The following is an 18,270-nucleotide window of genomic DNA, read 5'->3' on the forward strand; positions in this document are numbered from 1 at the left end:
TTCCTCATCTCATGAGGATCGCCTCCCTCCCCTCATATGAAGAAGGTAGTGGAGGATAGTAATAGCTGGTTAGCACATCACATCTTGTAAGTTATGTGATAGTACCATGCCCTCCTACACAAGACTGTTTTTCTTGGTAGGCATTTCCAGTACTGTCTTCCTTTGTCATTAATTCAGTTAATAAAAATTTCAATTTCCAACCAAAATCCATTCCTTGCATGTTGTGCCTTCATTTGTCTGTGTAAGCCTCAGGCTGGGACACTCTGCGTTAAGGGAATCCTTTTTGCTCTCTCTCTTTCCTCCTTTCCCTTTTTTTAAAGCACTTTAAGATCTTTGGATGAAGAAAGGAAGAGAAGTGCAAAATATTATTTATTACTAAGATAATATTATTGAACAATGGAGCTTCAAATTAGTTAAAATTATCCTTAATGGAATGGAAAAGGCCCTTGAAAATCTGAGAACAGAAGCACTAACACAGCTGGAAAAAGAGTCCACTCTGGAATATGGAAATCATTAAGTAATATTTAATTTTGAAACCACATTTTTTTTGCAAATTAAACAAAAAGGTTTCTAATAGCAATAATTATCTATTCTGAGTCCTTCATCAGTCTCTTAACTCATTTTCTTTAGTCATTACCTGAGTGGTAAAGACCTCAAATGGGTCATTTGTGCTTAAATTAATGTGTTTTTCCCAGAATAGTTTCTTTGTTCATTTTCAACTTTAATTACTGAGAAATATTTCTTCTGCAAAGTATCCACCATACATGAAAAGACAGAACATCCACAACAACATAAATGTACATTTCAGTAGGTTGTCATTATGCTCCGTAAGTCTCATATTTGTTAACATATTCATAGACTCATAGAAATCATTGAAAATTAGGGTTGGAAGGCACCTCCAGAGGTCATCTAGTCCAACCTGCTACTCTAAGCAGGGCCAGCCCCAACTAGACCATCCCAGCCAAAGCTTTGTCTAGCCGGGTCTACCATCCTAGTGAGAAAATTCTTCCTAATATCTAACCTAAACTTCCTTGCTGCAACTTGAGACCCTTTTTCCTTGTTCTGTCACCTGTCACCACTGAGAATAGTCTGGCGCCATCCTCTTTTGAACCCCCCTTCAGGTAGTTGAAGGCTGCTATTAAATCCCCTCTCAGTCTCCTCTTCTCTAGACTAAAAAAGCCCAGTTCCCTCAGCCTCTCCTCAGAAGACATGCGCCCTAGCCCTTACTTTTAAACTAAAAGTATATTAGTTTAACATATTAGTTCTGTTCTTTAGCATAGTCTTATAGTGCAGTGTTTCTCAACCTTTTAAGTAGCAAGTACCCCCTAACTTCTGAAAATTTTAATAAGTACCCCAACACTCAATTTTCCAGGGGATTTTATATTTACAGACTAATGTGTGCCGTATGTTGGGAGAAAGGCTGTGTATATAAGGCTGTGATATAACAGACATCTGATCTGGTGTGGGTAGAGTTGCCATCTTTTATACCAGGGGTGCACAACTCAAGTAAGTACCTGGGCTAAAGGCTATGTTGGCCACAGCTAGGAGGCCTGAACTAGCCAAATTATTACTGGGGAATTTAAAGTGCCACACACCAAATTTTTTGCCATAGTTTTGAGAGGAAAAGAGGGCGAGGGAGAGAGAGTGTTGGGGTACCCACATACCCCCTGCCTGTGTCTCACGTACCCCCAAGGGCACATGTACCACAGGTTGAGAAACTATGTTATAGTGTAAGTTCATAATATGTGAAGAGCTGGTACCTATTCAAAAATCCGTGTGCTGCCAGAGTGAGAGTAGCTCTATAAAGATTTGGAAGGATGGAAGCCTTTCCCCGGGACCTCAGAGTAACAGTAAGTCTTTTGCATAGCTGTTTGCATAAACTAAATGTAAGGTTTCAGCCTAAGGGGATACTAGAGGTAGCTCTAAAGCTTTTATGAACAACACCAACAAAGGAAAATATTTTACTAATCCATGGCTTGTTTCTCCTGCCACTTCCACACCTATCTGTAATCACAGCCAGTCCCTGGAGCAAATATGGACAGTTCTGCTGTTAGGCATCCAACTTCATTTGCATGGGCTTTATGGCTCCTGTTCTCTTTGCAAAATAGAAAGATGACTTTCAGCTATCATCCTTTTGCAAAATTAAGGAGACAGGAATTTCTCTTGAGAGTATGTATTTTGTTACTGCAGTTTCTTTATTTGATATAGCCAATGTGAATGGTGATACATATGCTTTTTAAAAATAATTATTTGCTTAAGCAGGGAGCCTTGAAAAGATTGTCCAGAAAGCCATGGAAACTAGATTTAAAGATTTATGATATTTAAATAGTAAAATCAATTGGGAAAAAAACTTATCTTCCTGGAAAGTCTTAGATGATTTTTTCCCCAAAAAATTCTTTGTTGATCCCTTTTAAGTAACCAAATGGTCTATTCAATTTGAGAAGTAATGTTTCTGTTTTGCACAAGTACAATAGTGAGATCTACCAAGACTGTCTGTAATAAATTTAAGTCAAAAGAAAGTTGCATTAAATGTCTAGATCAAAACACCATTTAAGTGCTATGATTGTTGGTTTATTGAATTGTCATAATTGAAAGATCACTGGTGCTCTGCTTTTTAAAAAAGAAATAGCAACTGCACTTAATAAGCCTCTGGGGTTTTTTTTCAATAAACTGTCTTTTCTCCTTCATTGTTTATAAAGTACATGGAGAAGGCCCATGCATACAAAAGCATAACGTAAATTCTCCTTCTTTTGCTAGACTAACTTTGCACATTAATGAAAGGGCTATTTAAAAAAAAAAGGCAGATATTGGCTTCAGATTTAAGATCATGATATGAACTTTCCCAAAATTAAAGGGTACTTGGTTCTATGATTTTTGTCCAGCTCCAGCTGTCCATATTTGTCACCCTTATTTGTGCACCTGAAGATGCATGCGGTGGGATTGTTAAAATGACCCAGGCACTGTTCAGAACCTTTGATCTTGCCTGTGTACACATCAATAATAGTTTATTATTTATTGTGTGGTTATACTTAAAGGCCTCATCAGGTATTGGGTCCTAGTGCCAGATACTGTACACTCCTGTAATGCCAGACACCTTACACTCCTATAATGGAAAGACAGCTCCTGAGCATTCCACTTTTAAATACATCCAGACCTTTCGGGACAGCTGTATTCATCCCACAATTGAACATCCTGATCTTCTAATCAACTGATTTTTTCCCCTGGTCTCTTGTCATTCAATACTTTTTATAGCATCAATTTTACCTGTTTTTGCAGGGAGATCATGGCACAAGCTGCCAGTTTCGTGGGCTAACCACAGCGGGGCCTTTCCTATGCCTCTGATTGGCCAAGGGGACCTGTGGCCCCACTCCTTGCCCCTGATTGGTTGTGAGATCTGTCCGTCATATAGCCCCACCTCTCACCACCAATTGGTGGAGGTGGGTGGGGCCACATGACTGGCAATCCTCCCAGCCAATTCGTGGCAAGGAGCGGGAGCACCAGACATCTTGGGATCCCTTTTATGGCAGCACCTCCCCTCCCCCCCCGGGTCCTGGTGGGTTGTGCAGCTGGGGCACAGCTCCCTTTGGAGAACCAGCATTTTATTTTTAGTGAGGTTTTTTTTTTCCTGCAGATTTTATGGATTGCCTAATTTTGTGGGCAGTGCTGGATTTCACAATTTCCATAAAATCACGATTTTGGTAGGTCCCTAATTATCAGTAGCATCTACCTCTGCGGCTTGGGACATAGCAGGACTGTCTTTATTTGTCAAGAAACAAAAAGCCTGAGAGAGTTATAGGGCTAGAGTTAATAAAGGACTTAGGTACCTGATTTTTATGTGCCTAGACCAATATATAGTCTTATATAGGCTCACTATACATTATCTCAGAAAAGGATCCCAAATATTCAGTGCACTGAGCAAGGAGATAACCTTAGCACCTTGAAGGAGCTGGCAGCGAACCCCAGAGTTGCAGGACTAGTCCAGTGCAATAGCAGGAAATTACTCTTTATTATAATATTATGACCAAACATTTCAAAAGTGGCCTTTGATCGGTGATTCCTCAATTTTTAGAGTGACAAACTTGAGGGAACTGGGCATGTTTTTCAAGGGTGCTAAATCCCCCAAACTCCAAGTCAGTAAGCACTGCAGGCATTCAGTGGGTGCATCTACACGTTCATTAATGTGCTGTAATTGCAGCACATTAAGTTTAGTACCTGTAATGACTAGTACTAAACTTAATGCACCATAATCAGTGCTACTCTGCATTAGTGCAGATGATTTTTTTTTGCAATGTTAATGTGCAGTAGACTAAATCTAGCATTTGTCTACTGCACTCAAAGCACCTTGTGTAGACATACCCAGTGTCCTTGAAAATCAGATTCAAAACATGTCCAATGACAGGCCTCCAAAACTGAGGTACCCTGAACCAGATATAGGGAATTTTTAAAAATATGGCTAAGTGTGATGTCTGTTATAATATAACAAAAATGGACAGGCAATATGTAGATAGAATCTGTATCTGTGTCAAGAGTGAGAATTCAGTGTGCAAAACAAATTGAGTTAAATAATGTGTTTAACTCATTGCATCAACTTTTATCTCTCTCGTATTTACGATTCAAAGAATATATAATAGGTTTCTTGAACAAATGGAGCCTGCCCACACTAAATGAGTCAGATAAAAATCAATTCTATTGTGAATTCTTAATTGTGAAAATAATCAATGTCACTTTTGTCCCCTCCTTAGCAACAGCAAGGATCAGTCCTGGTCAGCTGATTTTCAATTCAGTTTGTGCAAAACGATTTTTCATTCATTTATTTATTTATAATAATAAAGATTAGTAACATGCTTCCGAGTCCCTTTGAGAATGTGAGGCTTCCTACTATCAAAGGATACGAAAAATCTTTATTTTCTGTGCCTTTATTCCTAAAGCAGGTAAGCATCTGTAGAGCAATGACTCATTCATAGCTATATAAAACATCCCAAGCTACGTTCCCCTCCCATTATCAGATGGAAGATTCCTGATAATGTTACCTCAAGAGCCAAAATGCTGCCACTGCCACTGACATTACAGTATACTTTCATCATCTAGAAGTAATTATGAATATTCTGGGCTAAATGTACCATCAGATACACTCAGAAGTCCCCAAAGTCAAAAGAAATTTTCCCAGGGCACAGATTTAGTAATATCTGAGTGAAGACCTTAGGGTTTGTTACATCCCATCTTCCCTTAGGCTCAGATTGATCTATTGACATAGCTTGCTGTAGCCATACTGGAGCCTCCTGGTCCCATCACTGTTCTAGTTTGTTTCCTATGGTATCTCAGCAGATCTCCTTCCCCTGCCCTCCCCCAACCCTCCTGTTTTCCCCCACCAGTCTTGCTGAGGTCCTGAAGGGTATTGGGGTTTTTTCCCATGGTTAGTCTATGTTCCTGATGGCCTCCAAGCAGTTTCAAAGATCATTTTGCCTGTTTTTTGGAGCAAATACCATCCATTTGCAAAATATTGCAGCTGTTAGGGATATAATCCATTCTCTGGTGGAGATGCTGCTAGTTTATAGGATATGAGTTACTTTTTCTTAAATTAAAAACAGCTTTTATCCATCATATTCCTTATTTAACCAGTTCTTTTAAATCCATATTGTCTCTAAACCAAACAGAGGCATAGTCCTTTTTATATCAGGGTTTATTAATTTCCCTTATTTTGTCTAGCTCTTCCCTCAAGGACTTTTGTATATCAGGACACATCAAAAACAGATGTTGATAATCCTATGTGTGTTGTTTACACCTCCAGCATTCACTGGGTTCTCCGAATTCCAGATGGCACACAGTCATTCCATTCCATGGATAAGATTAAAATGGTTTAGCTTCAAATTTGCATCTCTGACTGCACTTTGCAATTTTAATTCTCATGTCTAGACCTATGTCTCCATGTCCTTTTCACCTGAAGCATTCCTCTATAGCAGCAATTTTATATCTTGCTTTCTTACTTGTGAGTGGGCAAATGGCTCTTTCAATAAACCTTTGTACCACTGCTCTTTGAATAAACTGCCCATCAGATAGATGGTGGTAAATTTTAGAATTGCTTGTTGGATTAGCACTTTAGATCGCTTAAATAGTGCATAGCATACTTTACATTGCAGCAATGAATCCTGGAAAGGTTTGTAATAGGATTTTCTATGTTCTCCTAATGGTTAAAATTATGTACTAGGTCTATATGGTCTAGTGGACAGGGTACCTGACCAAGTCTTAAGAGACTTGGATTCTATTTCTATCTCTGTCACTGACAACCGCATGACCTTGAACAAATCACTTCACTTTCCTGTGTTTGTGTCCCTTCCTATCTTTTATTTCTCTTGTCTATTATACAATATTTAGCATTAGGTGGAACCTCTTACTAGTGTAATTCAACCTACGAGTATTAACAATATAACAAGAGAAGTGGAAACTGAGTAGGCAAGTGGCCCAAATTTCTCCTGTCATTTACACTATGTAAAGTCAGAGTAACACTTCTTAAGTGATTGCAGTTATTCCACATTTTCAGATGTGTACATGAGAGCACAATATAGCCTAATTCAGTATTTAGACATGTCCCCCTGGCTGGGGGGCAGGGCAGAGATGTGGCAAGTGGCAGTTGGGGTAAACTTCAGCAGGGAAAGTGGTGGGGGTCGTTGGCAGTGTGGGAAGAGGAATCAGTAGCTGGAGCAGTGTACAAGACTGGCTATGAGAGTGGTAGTGGGGCACAAACCCCACAAATCTGGGACATGCTGACCTAATGTGAATTATTTATACTTGTCCGAATGTTCAAGACACTTTATTTGACAAAACAAACCAGAAAGCAAAATATAAACTGTTTAGTGTTATAATTCCTAGTAAAATACATGGTTAAACTCGCCTAAATCTGAAATAACTCTGAAGCCAATGGAATTAGCCATATTTACACCAGTTGAGCTGTTTAAAATTTGGCCCATGGTCTTGGCTTCTTGGAATTTACAATTCTAAGTTGAGCAGACTGAAGAAAGAGAGAGAATAAAAATCACTCCAGTTCTCACCCCTACACTTGAATGTGTTCTTTATTTTCGCAAATGAAATCAATGCAGCACTCAAGCTGCAAAACGACAAAAAGTATACTTAAATTACACAATGGAAATTTCTCATGTCACCATCATTAAAGCAGACAATGCTCACGCTGAAATATCAAAGGAGTCCACTTGAAGAGAAGCTAATGTAGGTATACTCTGTACATTTATCACACTCACTGCTTGAAAGGACCTGAACATCATGACATTCATTCATGACCCACCCCTGGAAACAGATCAAATATGCTATTGAGGATAAGGGTTACAGGAGAAAGCCTACAGGCTTAGTAATAATGAAACTGGAATCCCAGAGACTAAGGGCCAGATCCAAACATTCTTGAAGGAGGGTCTCAGTCTGGTGCTCTTGAATGGAAAACTTTCCTGTACTTTAACTGGCTCTTATAAGGACTTAATAACCACCTGCAGCATGTGCCTGCCCAATAGCCAAACTGGTGACGGGGCAAGCAGAGCACCTGCCCCAACACTGATTTAGGGGGGTTGCTAATATGCACCCAGGAGTCTTTGCCATGGCAAGCACAGCTCCATATCCAGTAGCACATCTAGGGTAGGAGGGGGGTGGAATGATGCCCCCTGGGAGGCCTTGCCTTGCCATGCCAGGCACAGCCCTGTGCCACCAGTGGGAGAGGGGATGAAAGGAGCACCAGGAGCAGCCCTTGGGGGAGCCTGTGTTGCTGCCTGTCCCTCAACTGCAGCAGCCTGAGCCTGCTGGAGTGAGGAGAGCCAGGGCAGGTAAGACTCCTTGCCCCTGCCCCCAGCTCTCTAGTACTCAGCATAATTCCCCACCCACCACCTCTGCCCCAGAGCTACCTACCCCTACCTGCCTGCTTCTTCTGCTCCCTCCACACACCCTATTCACCAGATCTGAGCCATTCAGAGTCCCAGAAAGGCCATCTGGGCTGACTACCACTAGTAAAAACAATGTCAATCTAAGTATTGATCCACTGCTCCTCTGAGGCCCTACTGCCCAAAAAAGGCTAGGCAGGTCAGAGAAGGGATATCTCCTACCTAGCCTTGCCCAGGTGTCTAACTACTACTGTGGGGCTGTCGCCCCCTCACTGGCCATTCCCTAAAGGGGTCCCTGCTTCAGCCCGTGACTGCCCAGCGATGAGCAGGCCACAATGAACATGGGAAAGGGGCCAGAATCTCTCTGCCTGGGGCTAAGAGGAGTGTGGAGAGGACCAGGTGGCTACAGCCCCAGCCAGCAGGACCTAGGGGCGGGGGCGGAGGGCACTTGTGCTCACCCAGCTGTTTGCCTCCTGCTGCCCATATAGGGTTGCCAGCTCTGCATTGGGTGACTGGTGGCACGTTAGCCAGGAGAGGCACATGCATCCCAAGCAACCAGTCAGCGACCACGGCCAATCTCGCCGACAATGCACCCCCTACACATCGCTACTGTGTGTTTGAATCTAGTCTGGGAGGTTTCATCATAAGATGTAATGACATTAATACTCTATACAGTGTAGACTTTATGTCAGGAAGGCAAATGTACATTACTATTAGATTTTAAAAACCCAGTGGACTACGGTAAAAATTGGATTCAACATTTAATATTATTTTAATGAATGCCCTATCATCCATCTCCCAGGTGACTCTTAGCATCTCCTGGAGATTTATACCTATTTTATATACACACACATACACACACACATAAAATATATAGATTTATAGAAGAAATCTATATTGTATAAATATCCAGGCAGTCCTCGACTTACATTTCGAGTTACGTTTTGCACTTACAACATTTCTAAATTGACACCCTGTTTCAACTTTCTGACATCATTTTTGACTTTACAACACTTGATCGGATGTGATGCCACGCCAGTGAACAAGTCACTGTGTCACCCATGTCCCTGGAGAACATCTGTCCAAACTTCCTTGGACACTTTCTTTAAGAAAGCAGACAACTCCAGAAACACTTGCAGCCAAGACTCCTGAGAAGACTCCAGCCAAGAACCCTTCAAAAAGTCCAGCAAAGTCACCTCAAAGAAGTCCTTCCAAATCAATATGATTACTATTTAAAATATAAATGCATTAATGTAGCTATATTACTCATCTATAATTGATCGAGTACAAAATTCTGGGTTATTTTTGGTGAAAACAGGGTATCGAGCCTTGGTTCAGGAACCAACCCCCCATTTATAACATTGTTTCCTATGGGAAAATCGGTTCCAAGTTACAACGGTTTGGCTTAAGACGCTCATTTCAGGAACCAATTGTGTCGTAAGTCCGAGGACTGCCTGTAGATTTTTAGGAAAAGATATATATATCTAATTCCTGGAGACCCTAGGGCAACCCTGGAGGGTTGGTAACCCCATGCTCAGACATTTCACTGGTCTGCGTCCCTCGACTCCTTCAGGGGGCAGCGGGTGCTGGTCGCCATGCTGTGCCGATGCCCCGGCCCGGTGATTAACCATGCACACCCTGGGAGCGCTGGCGCACCCAACAGGCCACGCTCCTCACTGACGTGACAGACAGGGGGACGGTGGGAGCGCCGGTGCCGGCTGCGGAGCAGGCGCACCCAGACACTTCTGGAAGTCGGTGCGTGAGATCGGCCGTGGCCGGACCCCCCGTTGCTGCCTGGTCGCGGGGGGGGGCACGTGCCCTCCTGACTAAGCTGGCACCAGTCGCCCATGATCGGTATAATGTTCCCAGCGACCTCCTTTCTTAAGCGGTACTTATAGTTTCCGCAGTGGACTGAGGCCCAGGACATCAAGGCCACGAACCACGCGCAGAGCCGGCCGGGACTCAAGGCCGGTCCCAGGGCGGGTGGCGGGGGCGGGGCCGGGGCCGGGGCCGGGGCGGGTCCAGCAGGTGACAAGGGCGGAGCAGCCCGGCCCGGGCCCGCCCCTGAGCGAGGCGGCGCCTCCCCGCTCCGACGGGCCGCCATGGCCGAGGGGCAGGACGCGCTCGCGAGGGCGCGGGGCCGGACCATGCGCGGCTTCCGCCAAGGTGGGCGCCGGGAGCCGGGGGGCGCGGGGGGCGCTGCCGCGGCGGAGGGTTTGTTGTGGCCGGGCCGGGCGTCCCGCGGCCCCTTGTCTCGGTCTCCGCGCTGGGAGCCTCAGTGCGCGCTCGTCCCGCGGGCCTGGGCCTGGGCCAGCGAGCCGCGCTCCCCTCCGCTCCCCTCTTCGCCCGCGCGCTCCGGGGCTGAAGCGGTGTCCGGTGAGAGCGGAAACGTCGCGGCCCCGCTCCGGGTGCGGGTGCGGGTCCGGCCGGAGCCGCGTTTCCGAAGTGCCTCCCGCGAGCTGCAGCTTTGTCCGCCTCCCCCCCCGCGGTCACGGTTCGCCGCCCCGCGGGGGCGGCCCGTGTTTGCCCGCAGGTTACAGGTTTACTTTCTTCCTTTCTTTTTCTGGTAAAGGCTGAAGTTCAGCGTGAGGCGCACTTGAATAACACAGTGTTGGAAGAGGCGACCTTTTAGGCCAAGTGTCTTTACTCTGGCACTGAAGATCAGACGCCTTCCCTTGAGCTTTCCCGTTTCATAGCCGCGGGTCTCCTCCACACCATCCTAGCTGCCATCTTTGACAGAAATGTGGGGCGGAAAAATTTTTCCACCATTTTATTTTTCCATGGGAAATGTTCCACTTCTAAAAATTAATTGTTTCATCAAATTCACTAGTAACAATGAATGGAGGCTAATACAATACGTGGCCAGTGCACCTCTGTGTGCCTGCCACCCTCGGGGCAGTCAGGCAGCCAGCAGGTGCCTCATGGCAGCAGCCATTTTGAGCACCAGGTCTATAAAGGCTGCAGTTTGGCAGAAACACAGCCTGGCTGAGCTGTGTGGGACCTCTCAAGGTAAGAGCAGGAGGCCCTTGGTCCTAGGCATGACCTAAAACTGCACCTGGGCGGGGATGGGTGGCTAGGTGGGGCTCCTAGTGGCATGGAGCCCCCAGGAAATGCTAGGCCACTTACCACCCTGGTGAGAGGCGGGTCCAGGCGCCTTAACCCCAGCTCCCACAGCCGGGTGGGTAACCCCATAGTAGGACCTGAGATGGCGGACTCATGTTGGGAAGTGTGGGCTAGTTGCTCAGAAGCCTGACTTGAGGCACCGTCGACTGGTCAGTGCTGGGGCCAAAAGGGGCAGGGGGCACCGCGAGGGAGGTCCAGGGCCTGGGGTTCCGACTGGCCGTGAAGGTGAGGCCAGGGCCTGTGTGGCCAAAGGTCCTGGGGGGGCCACACCCAAGACAAGGAAGAGTGCAGGGAACCAGGCAGCCCAGAATGAGGCCGCCTGATGGGAAGGGATCTAGTTGGGGTCCAGACTGGAGGGTTATAGGGCCCAGTGTGGGGCCAGAGACTAAGAACTGAGATGTCATCTACAAGGCATGGGCTGTGGTGTAGGGACAGTTCGGAGCTGCAGATAGCACCCCCTGGCATCGGGTGAGGAAATAGGCAGTCTCCTGCATTATACCACCAGTTTATGGGAGCAGCAAAGTCGTGGCAGGCGAGACTGGGTGGACTGCCCCATAGAGATAGGTAGGCAGGCCGGCATGAGACCTGGCCCCGAGCATGCCCCCATTATACAATATTAGGCAAGCTTGGCAGTTTCAAAGTTGTAATTTAATGTTTTTCAGGTGATTATCCCTAGGAAGTGTGTGAGAGAGTACATATGTTTTATTGATTTGTAAACAGGAGGGTAAATACACTCACCTAATAATCCAAACCAAAAATCAAGTTATGAATTCACCTAATAGGCTATGCCAGTCAAATCAAAACCAAAGCACAGCACATCATGCACAGTTCTTTGGGTGTCCTAAAATTAGTGTGTCAACAGCTTTCAGTGCCTTTGTGGTTTTTTCCCTTAAATTTAAACAAACAATGCAAGGGAAGTACATGCTATTGTGTATTGTCTTTACATTTTTACAAATATTCCAATAAAAATAACGTCTTTCCACATAGAGCTTTGAATTTTTTTAATATAACATTTAAACCACATTAAGCGTGCTGTATTTAATTTTTTTCCTAATCAAATATTTCAGTTCAAATACTTGTGACTTTTGGGACATAAAATTAACATGGGGGTACTTTTTTAGTTTTGTTTACTAATAAACATGCTAAATCAGATCAGGCTCTATTTAGGGCATTGGAAAATTTTCCAATTCCAAATTTTCCAAAAAACCCACATATCTGTGCTATGATTGTACTTCTTTTATTGAAACACTACCTGGTGGCCTTTTTTCCCACCTCGTTGTTGTAGATCCACTTCTCCACCTGTTATTCCAGAATAATATTTTTGTGCACCTTGCTTGTATACTGTTTATGGGCAAAATGGATCTCTCTAGACTTTGGAATTGTGTGATCAGTTTTCCTGTCCTGCCTGCCCAGGAGAGCTGGTGTCTCAGAATATCCAATGCCTTGAACAGTTGGACTGGTGCTTTAGGGAAGTTTCCAACCCCTTCTGTGGTTCAGTTAGCAGCTACCTTTGCCAAATAAGGTGCACGTTATTAAAATTCCCCCAGAAAGATGCTGTGTAACTATGTAAGGAAGTTCAAAATATGGTCGTATTTTTGTCGGTGTATTTAGCAAAGGCCCTTGGAAATGACGGGAGAGGGCTTTCAACTATTGTATTTACCTAAATCCTAGGTGACTTCGAATTTAGGATGACTGCCCCTCCCCCCCCCATTAGATTCTATATATGGAAAATTTATAATTTGTTTTAATTTTCCATGTACAGAAACTAATGATCAGAGGACCACCTTAAATTTTTCCCTGCCACTGCTGCTGCAGGGGAGCAGGTGGCCCCCTTGGCCCCCCACCACTTGTCCCCCCTGCTGCCTGCCTAACCTTCCCCCTGCAACTTCAGCTCCATTCCTCTAGGGCATGGAGCAACATGTAGACTCCAGCTCTTGTGTGGCCACATGGCAGCACCCCAGGCCAGAGCTGCCACTGCTGGCACTGACCGCATGGCCAGGATGAGCCAGAGCTTCTACGTGCTCCATTCCTGGAAGAGAATGTGGCCGGAGCCACTCCTGACATTAAGCAGGAGCAGGGAGAAGCGGGTAGAGGCAGAGTTGGGGTCTGGCAGCTGCTGCGGCTCTGACTGGCCCTGACCTAAACTTCTGGCCAAAGTCAGAGCTGCGTAGCTGTCCGTCCACCTGCTACTTTCTACTTGAATCTAAAACATAGGACTTGAGAAAAATAAAGGTGATTGTACAAGTGATGACAGGAGTATGTGGTGCCTATGGTGTAGGGAGATAAGTTCTCAGGAGCTGGTTATTTTTGTTAGTATCTTGCAGCTTAGTATTGCAAGTGACCTAGGTGAAAAGTTCTGCTGGTAATTCCCTTGGGGAGAGAAATCTGATGGTGATTTTAAAACAAGTTCCCAGAAAACTGTGTCAACAGGTGTTTTGAAACTGCAGTAGAGATTACAAAACAGTTTACCTTGGCCATAGAGCAGAAGTTTCTTGGTTTATTCTCTGGAGGTCTCTAAGGAAGAGATGAAATAAAGACTGCATTAAAATGTATCAGCTTTTACAAATAATAATGGCCACATTTTTAAAGTCGTAATTATTGAGAAATTTTAGCATTAGAAAGATATTGTAAATATAAAGAGTTTTCATTAAATCTCTCTTTTTTTTAAAGCAAGCCAGTTTAGGACTAAAAATGTTCTCTTGGAGGTAACTATAAAACAAGTATTTACAAGGTAAACACATTTTTTCCTTTACCACCCTATGGTGTATAAAGATTATCTGGGCTTGAAAATTCCATCTCCTTTCCTGCTTGCTTGCTTCTGTAAAAATGCCATTTCCACTTCTCTCCCTGTATGAAGCAGCCTCTTCTCTATTCTAAGATACAGGGGGAAACTGCAGTTTAAGCAATGTGACATCTGGCTGTAAGGTTAATTTTTTCAAAAACTTTGCTAAGGGAAGGAAAATGCAGACCTGATTTTTTTTATAGTATTCCATATTTGAAAACAGACAGACAGGGAGATTTACATTTTAAATACTTGATTACAAAACGTTGTAAACAGGAAAGTAAGAATACTTTGTTTTGCTTTGTAGTTAATACATACTAACAGACAGCACTTGGGACTGTACTTCAGGAGTTCTTTTTTTGGGGAAGAAGCTGTGTCAGTGTCCTTTGATGGTTTGTCAACAAGCATGGATATGTCTTGGTTCTCTTCTGTTTGCATTATTATACTGTATTCATCATCATGGTATAAAAATGCTTTGATTCTACTTAGGTGGCATAGTAGCTGCGTAGGTACTAGGGGTGCACCGATAGAGATTTTTGGGGCCAATATCAGTAGCTGATTTTTAAGGAGGCATATCGGCCGATACCAATCTGATTTCCAATACCAGCCCAGCAGCTTGAAAAACAGTGTCCGGCTGGTAAGTCTACTATGGGGAAAGGGAAGGGAAAGGGTATGGGGGGTGCAGATCAAGGCCCCTGCGGTGAGGGAGGAGTGGGCCTGGGCCAGGGGCTAGGGCAAGTGCTGCCCAACCGGGGCGGGGTAGGCGCGGGACAGATCTGCAGCTCGTCCAGAGAGGGTGGGGCTTGTCCGGGAGCTGCTCGTCTAGCGGTTTATCTGGCAGTTTCTGCTGCTGCTCCCGTTGTAGGAGCCGCTGCTCCCATTGCAGGAGCTGCTGCTTCTGCCACTCATTCGGGGGAACATGTGCTCCTAGATCTGCATGGGATGGGGCAGGCTGGGGCCGGGACTGTGGCAAGGTCTTCCCAGCTGGATGGCAGGTGGGCCGAGCTGTGCTGGGAGGGGGAGCTGGGGGAGCTATTGTGAATTTTGGGGTGGCTGCAGTCCCCCCCCTCCCCCCCCCCCATAGCCCCCTCCCAATGCCGCAGTCACCCGCTCTGAGCAAAGCCCAGCCCAGTCAAGCCCCTGCTGGGATAGAGCCCACCCCACGCAGATCAGGGGGCACCCCTCCATGCCCTCCCAGGCAAGCAGCAGAAACAGTGGCAGGAGCCTCCAGACGAGTGGCTCCTGGATGAGCAGTGCGCAGCTGTGGGAGGTGCCCCCCGTGCCCCCAAATGAGCTGTGGCTCCATCCTGCACCCACGCCACCCTGGCTGGGCAGCATTTGCCCCTGCCCCACTCCTCCCTTGCTGCAGGGGCCTTGATCTGCGTTCCCTGACCCCACCAAAGCACCTTCCCTCACCCCTCCCTTTCCACCACGCCAGACTTACCAGCAGAATACTGCTGTTCAAGCTGCCGGGCTGTGCTCCTCACTGCCTACATGCTGCACTGCACGTAATTTATCAGCCAAATTATCGGCTATATCAGGCCGATTTTTGATACCGACACTTTTCTTTATATTGGTGCCGATCCAATATCGGACCAATGTATTGGTGCACCTCTAATAGGTACTGCTTTCAAGGAAAAATGAGCTTTATATAGGCAGTCTTTATTTTAAAAATGTGGATTCTGAAAATGCTGTTGATGCTGCACTTGTATCTAATGCTTGTATACAATCGTTTAAGAGAGCATTGCATCCCTCACAAGAAAATGTGTGAGAAATGAAGATGGTTAGAAAATAAGTGGAGAAGTCAGGCCAAGACACCAAAAAGACTTAAAAACTTAGTGTCGCTAAAATGCCTTTTGATGGGCTCGGTCTCTTTTCTAATAAGCTTTTCTCCTACAGTGCATTGCTACTAACTTGTTAGGATTAATTTCAAGAGGCCATTTAAGAAGAAGCAAAAAGTGAGATCAGACACAGAAACTGGCACCCTCTGCCAACTTGTCTTCCTCAGCAGTTAATGTGATGTTGCGTTGATCCTGTGTTTGTGCAGATATCTTGGCATATGTTGGAGCAGAATGAATAAGAATCAAAGATAAGGACTGCCTAGTGATTGACAATGTTTGTGTCATCTTATTAAATGTACAGGCTCATAAGCCCTATTGGTGAACATCTTTTTGAAGGTGCCGTGATGTACCTGTCTTTGGTATGTTTCATGCAAAAAAGGCTCTGTTTGAGGAATAAAGGCCCACATTATCAGTATATATTTCTAATGTTACAGCTGCTATAAAAACCTTGTGTTCTCTTCTGCCTCAATATGTAAGCCTACCCTGACTACTAATCACAGATACATGTTGTATTTGGAGCTATGCATCCATATGTTATATGAATTATCAGCATAGGTCAAAGCCAGTTAAAGTGCTGAAAATTAATGACAAAAATGTATTCTCTGCTTGTGGGATATTGTTGGTTTGCAGTTGTCTTTGAATTAAAAATATTACTTTAGCTTGGAGCAAGTAGGTAATATTCAGAGCAAACTGTAGTCAAATCTTGGTATATTCAGCCAAAAAAACTTTAGGCTATCATTGGCATTTTTAAGTTCTGTGTATGGAGACTTCATACAGTTAGTCTAACAGCTCTGTAAGCAGTGGCATGTCTCATTTGAAAAACAAAGTTTTTAAGTGTGATTGCTTGCTTAGCTGGTAGGTTGTAAATTGAACTGTGTCCTATATTCCGTGTCCCAAAGAGACTGATTTAGGGGTTGCCATGACAGAGCGTCTACTTCTGATGCACAGTTTATACTGGGCGTGATCTACATATTGGTAGCCTGGGATAAAATTATAATTAAAGACATGTCAGGATTAGAACGGCTTGCCCTGGGTTGATAAATGTGCGGGGGGGGGGGGAGGTATTTAAATTACAACACGTCTTTTTTTTTTTAAATCTGAATTTAATACAAAACGTTTTAAAGGCCCAAACTGTCTCTCTAACCTCCTTAAAATTAAAATTAATATACCGAATCTGTAACCCTCTGCTTAAAAAACTTTGAGTTGCAAAATGTGTGCTTTTCTACGTAAAGAATTGAGGGATGATACTTGAGGTCAAGATTTATAAATATGGCACAGTAGGTCATATTAAGGGTTTGATCCTATGGGGGTTCAGAGGCTGGCAAAGTTATAACAGATGTTGGGCCTGGGAGTTGCGATCTATAACTCACCAGGGGCCAAGCTTTTCAGCTGATATGCCACAAATTAAGCCTTAGGCCCTCCAGGATTGCCACTGTGACTCCCTTCCCCTGCCCAATCTGCTGCTCCCTACCCTGTGCTCCTTACCCAATTAACCACTCCACTTTCTGCTTCTTGCCCTATTTGCTTCTGTGCCTGATGTGTGACGTGCCTCACACAGAGGCTGCCCGTGTCACTTTTGGCACATGTTTCAGGTTGGCCACCCCTGCTATAACTCACCAGGATCATCCACTGAGCCAGTTTGGGTTTATACTTTTTATTTAATGCATCTTCTTGAGCCACTTTATGAGCAGAAGATGAATTATTAAGCAATGTATTATTCACCCTTTTCTAACGTAGTAAATATGAAATTTATAAGACTCTGAAAACATTAAGCCATATAATCCCTTAAATGTTTATAATGTCCCCTCTTGGTTCGTAAAAAGATATATGTAATGTAGCATAAAGGCTCTATTTAATTGTAAAGTCTACAACCTTTAATAATTATATTGACCAATGAGAATTCACCTTTCTTTAAAAAGATACTTTTAACTAAAAAAAAAATTGATTAAACCTATTATGTAAATTGAAGCTTTCCACTTGGTGCCTTAAATTAATTGATTTAAATCAGTCCATGCTGGGGCTGGCTCTTGTCAGTTCTAGTTTTTGTATGCTCTTGTGGGGCATGGAATTTTTCCAGATTCATTGGAATTAATTTCTCTAGGGAGAACTGTGGAGCAATTAGTTCAGGCAATCTTTTGTTCTTTGAGGTTCATTTAACTGGATATCAACAGGTTTAAAGACACTTGACCGTTACACGTTTTTAAATGTGTGTCTGACTTCAGAAAGTGAAATAACACCTAAGTAATCTGAAGTTTGCTGCTCTGTGTAGCTCCTTTGTAGTCTATGTGGCAGTGCACTGGGTGTGCCTGCCACTTCAAGGGCCTGGAGCTGGCAGCCTCCAGGTGCCTGATTAGGGCAGCCATTTTAGAGGCAAGGGCTGCCTATATAAGCAGGGCAGTTTGGCTGCTGGAGGCCAGACAACATCGCCTGGCCGAAGGGCTGCTGAGAACGACCCGGAGATAAGGGGGAGCTGTAAGGGGTTGGCAAGGAGGCTCCTGGTCCTGGGCATGACCTGAAACTGCACCCTGCCAGGAGTGGGTGGCCTGGTGGGGCTCTGTGGCATGGGAGCCCCCAGGAAATGCCAGGCCAGTTATCACCCCGGTGAAAGGCGGGTCGGGGCGCCTTAACCCCTAGCTCCCACCACCAC

The 18,270-nt window shown here is 44.7% G+C and overlaps 1 protein-coding gene across 2 annotated transcripts in view; it reads left to right on the forward strand.

Annotated features, from left to right (window-relative positions):
* The first annotated feature begins 9,709 nt into the window (after window positions 1-9,709).
* The window catches only part of CPPED1 (calcineurin like phosphoesterase domain containing 1), a 107,452-nt gene continuing 98,891 nt past the window's right edge, over window positions 9,710-18,270 (forward strand). The window contains exon 1 of one of the 2 annotated variants that reach the window (XM_059716839.1): window positions 9,710-9,731. In XM_059716839.1, the coding sequence (XP_059572822.1) occupies window positions 9,725-9,731 (7 nt within the window). In that variant the 5' untranslated portion in view covers window positions 9,710-9,724. Of the gene's footprint in view, window positions 9,732-9,934; window positions 10,044-18,270 lie in introns of those variants that run through there. The other variant, XM_014610683.3, reaches the window with a different exon arrangement.

The sequence above is a fragment of the Alligator mississippiensis genome, chromosome 13 (assembly GCF_030867095.1).
Source record: "Alligator mississippiensis isolate rAllMis1 chromosome 13, rAllMis1, whole genome shotgun sequence".
Classification (NCBI taxonomy): Eukaryota; Metazoa; Chordata; order Crocodylia; family Alligatoridae; genus Alligator; species Alligator mississippiensis.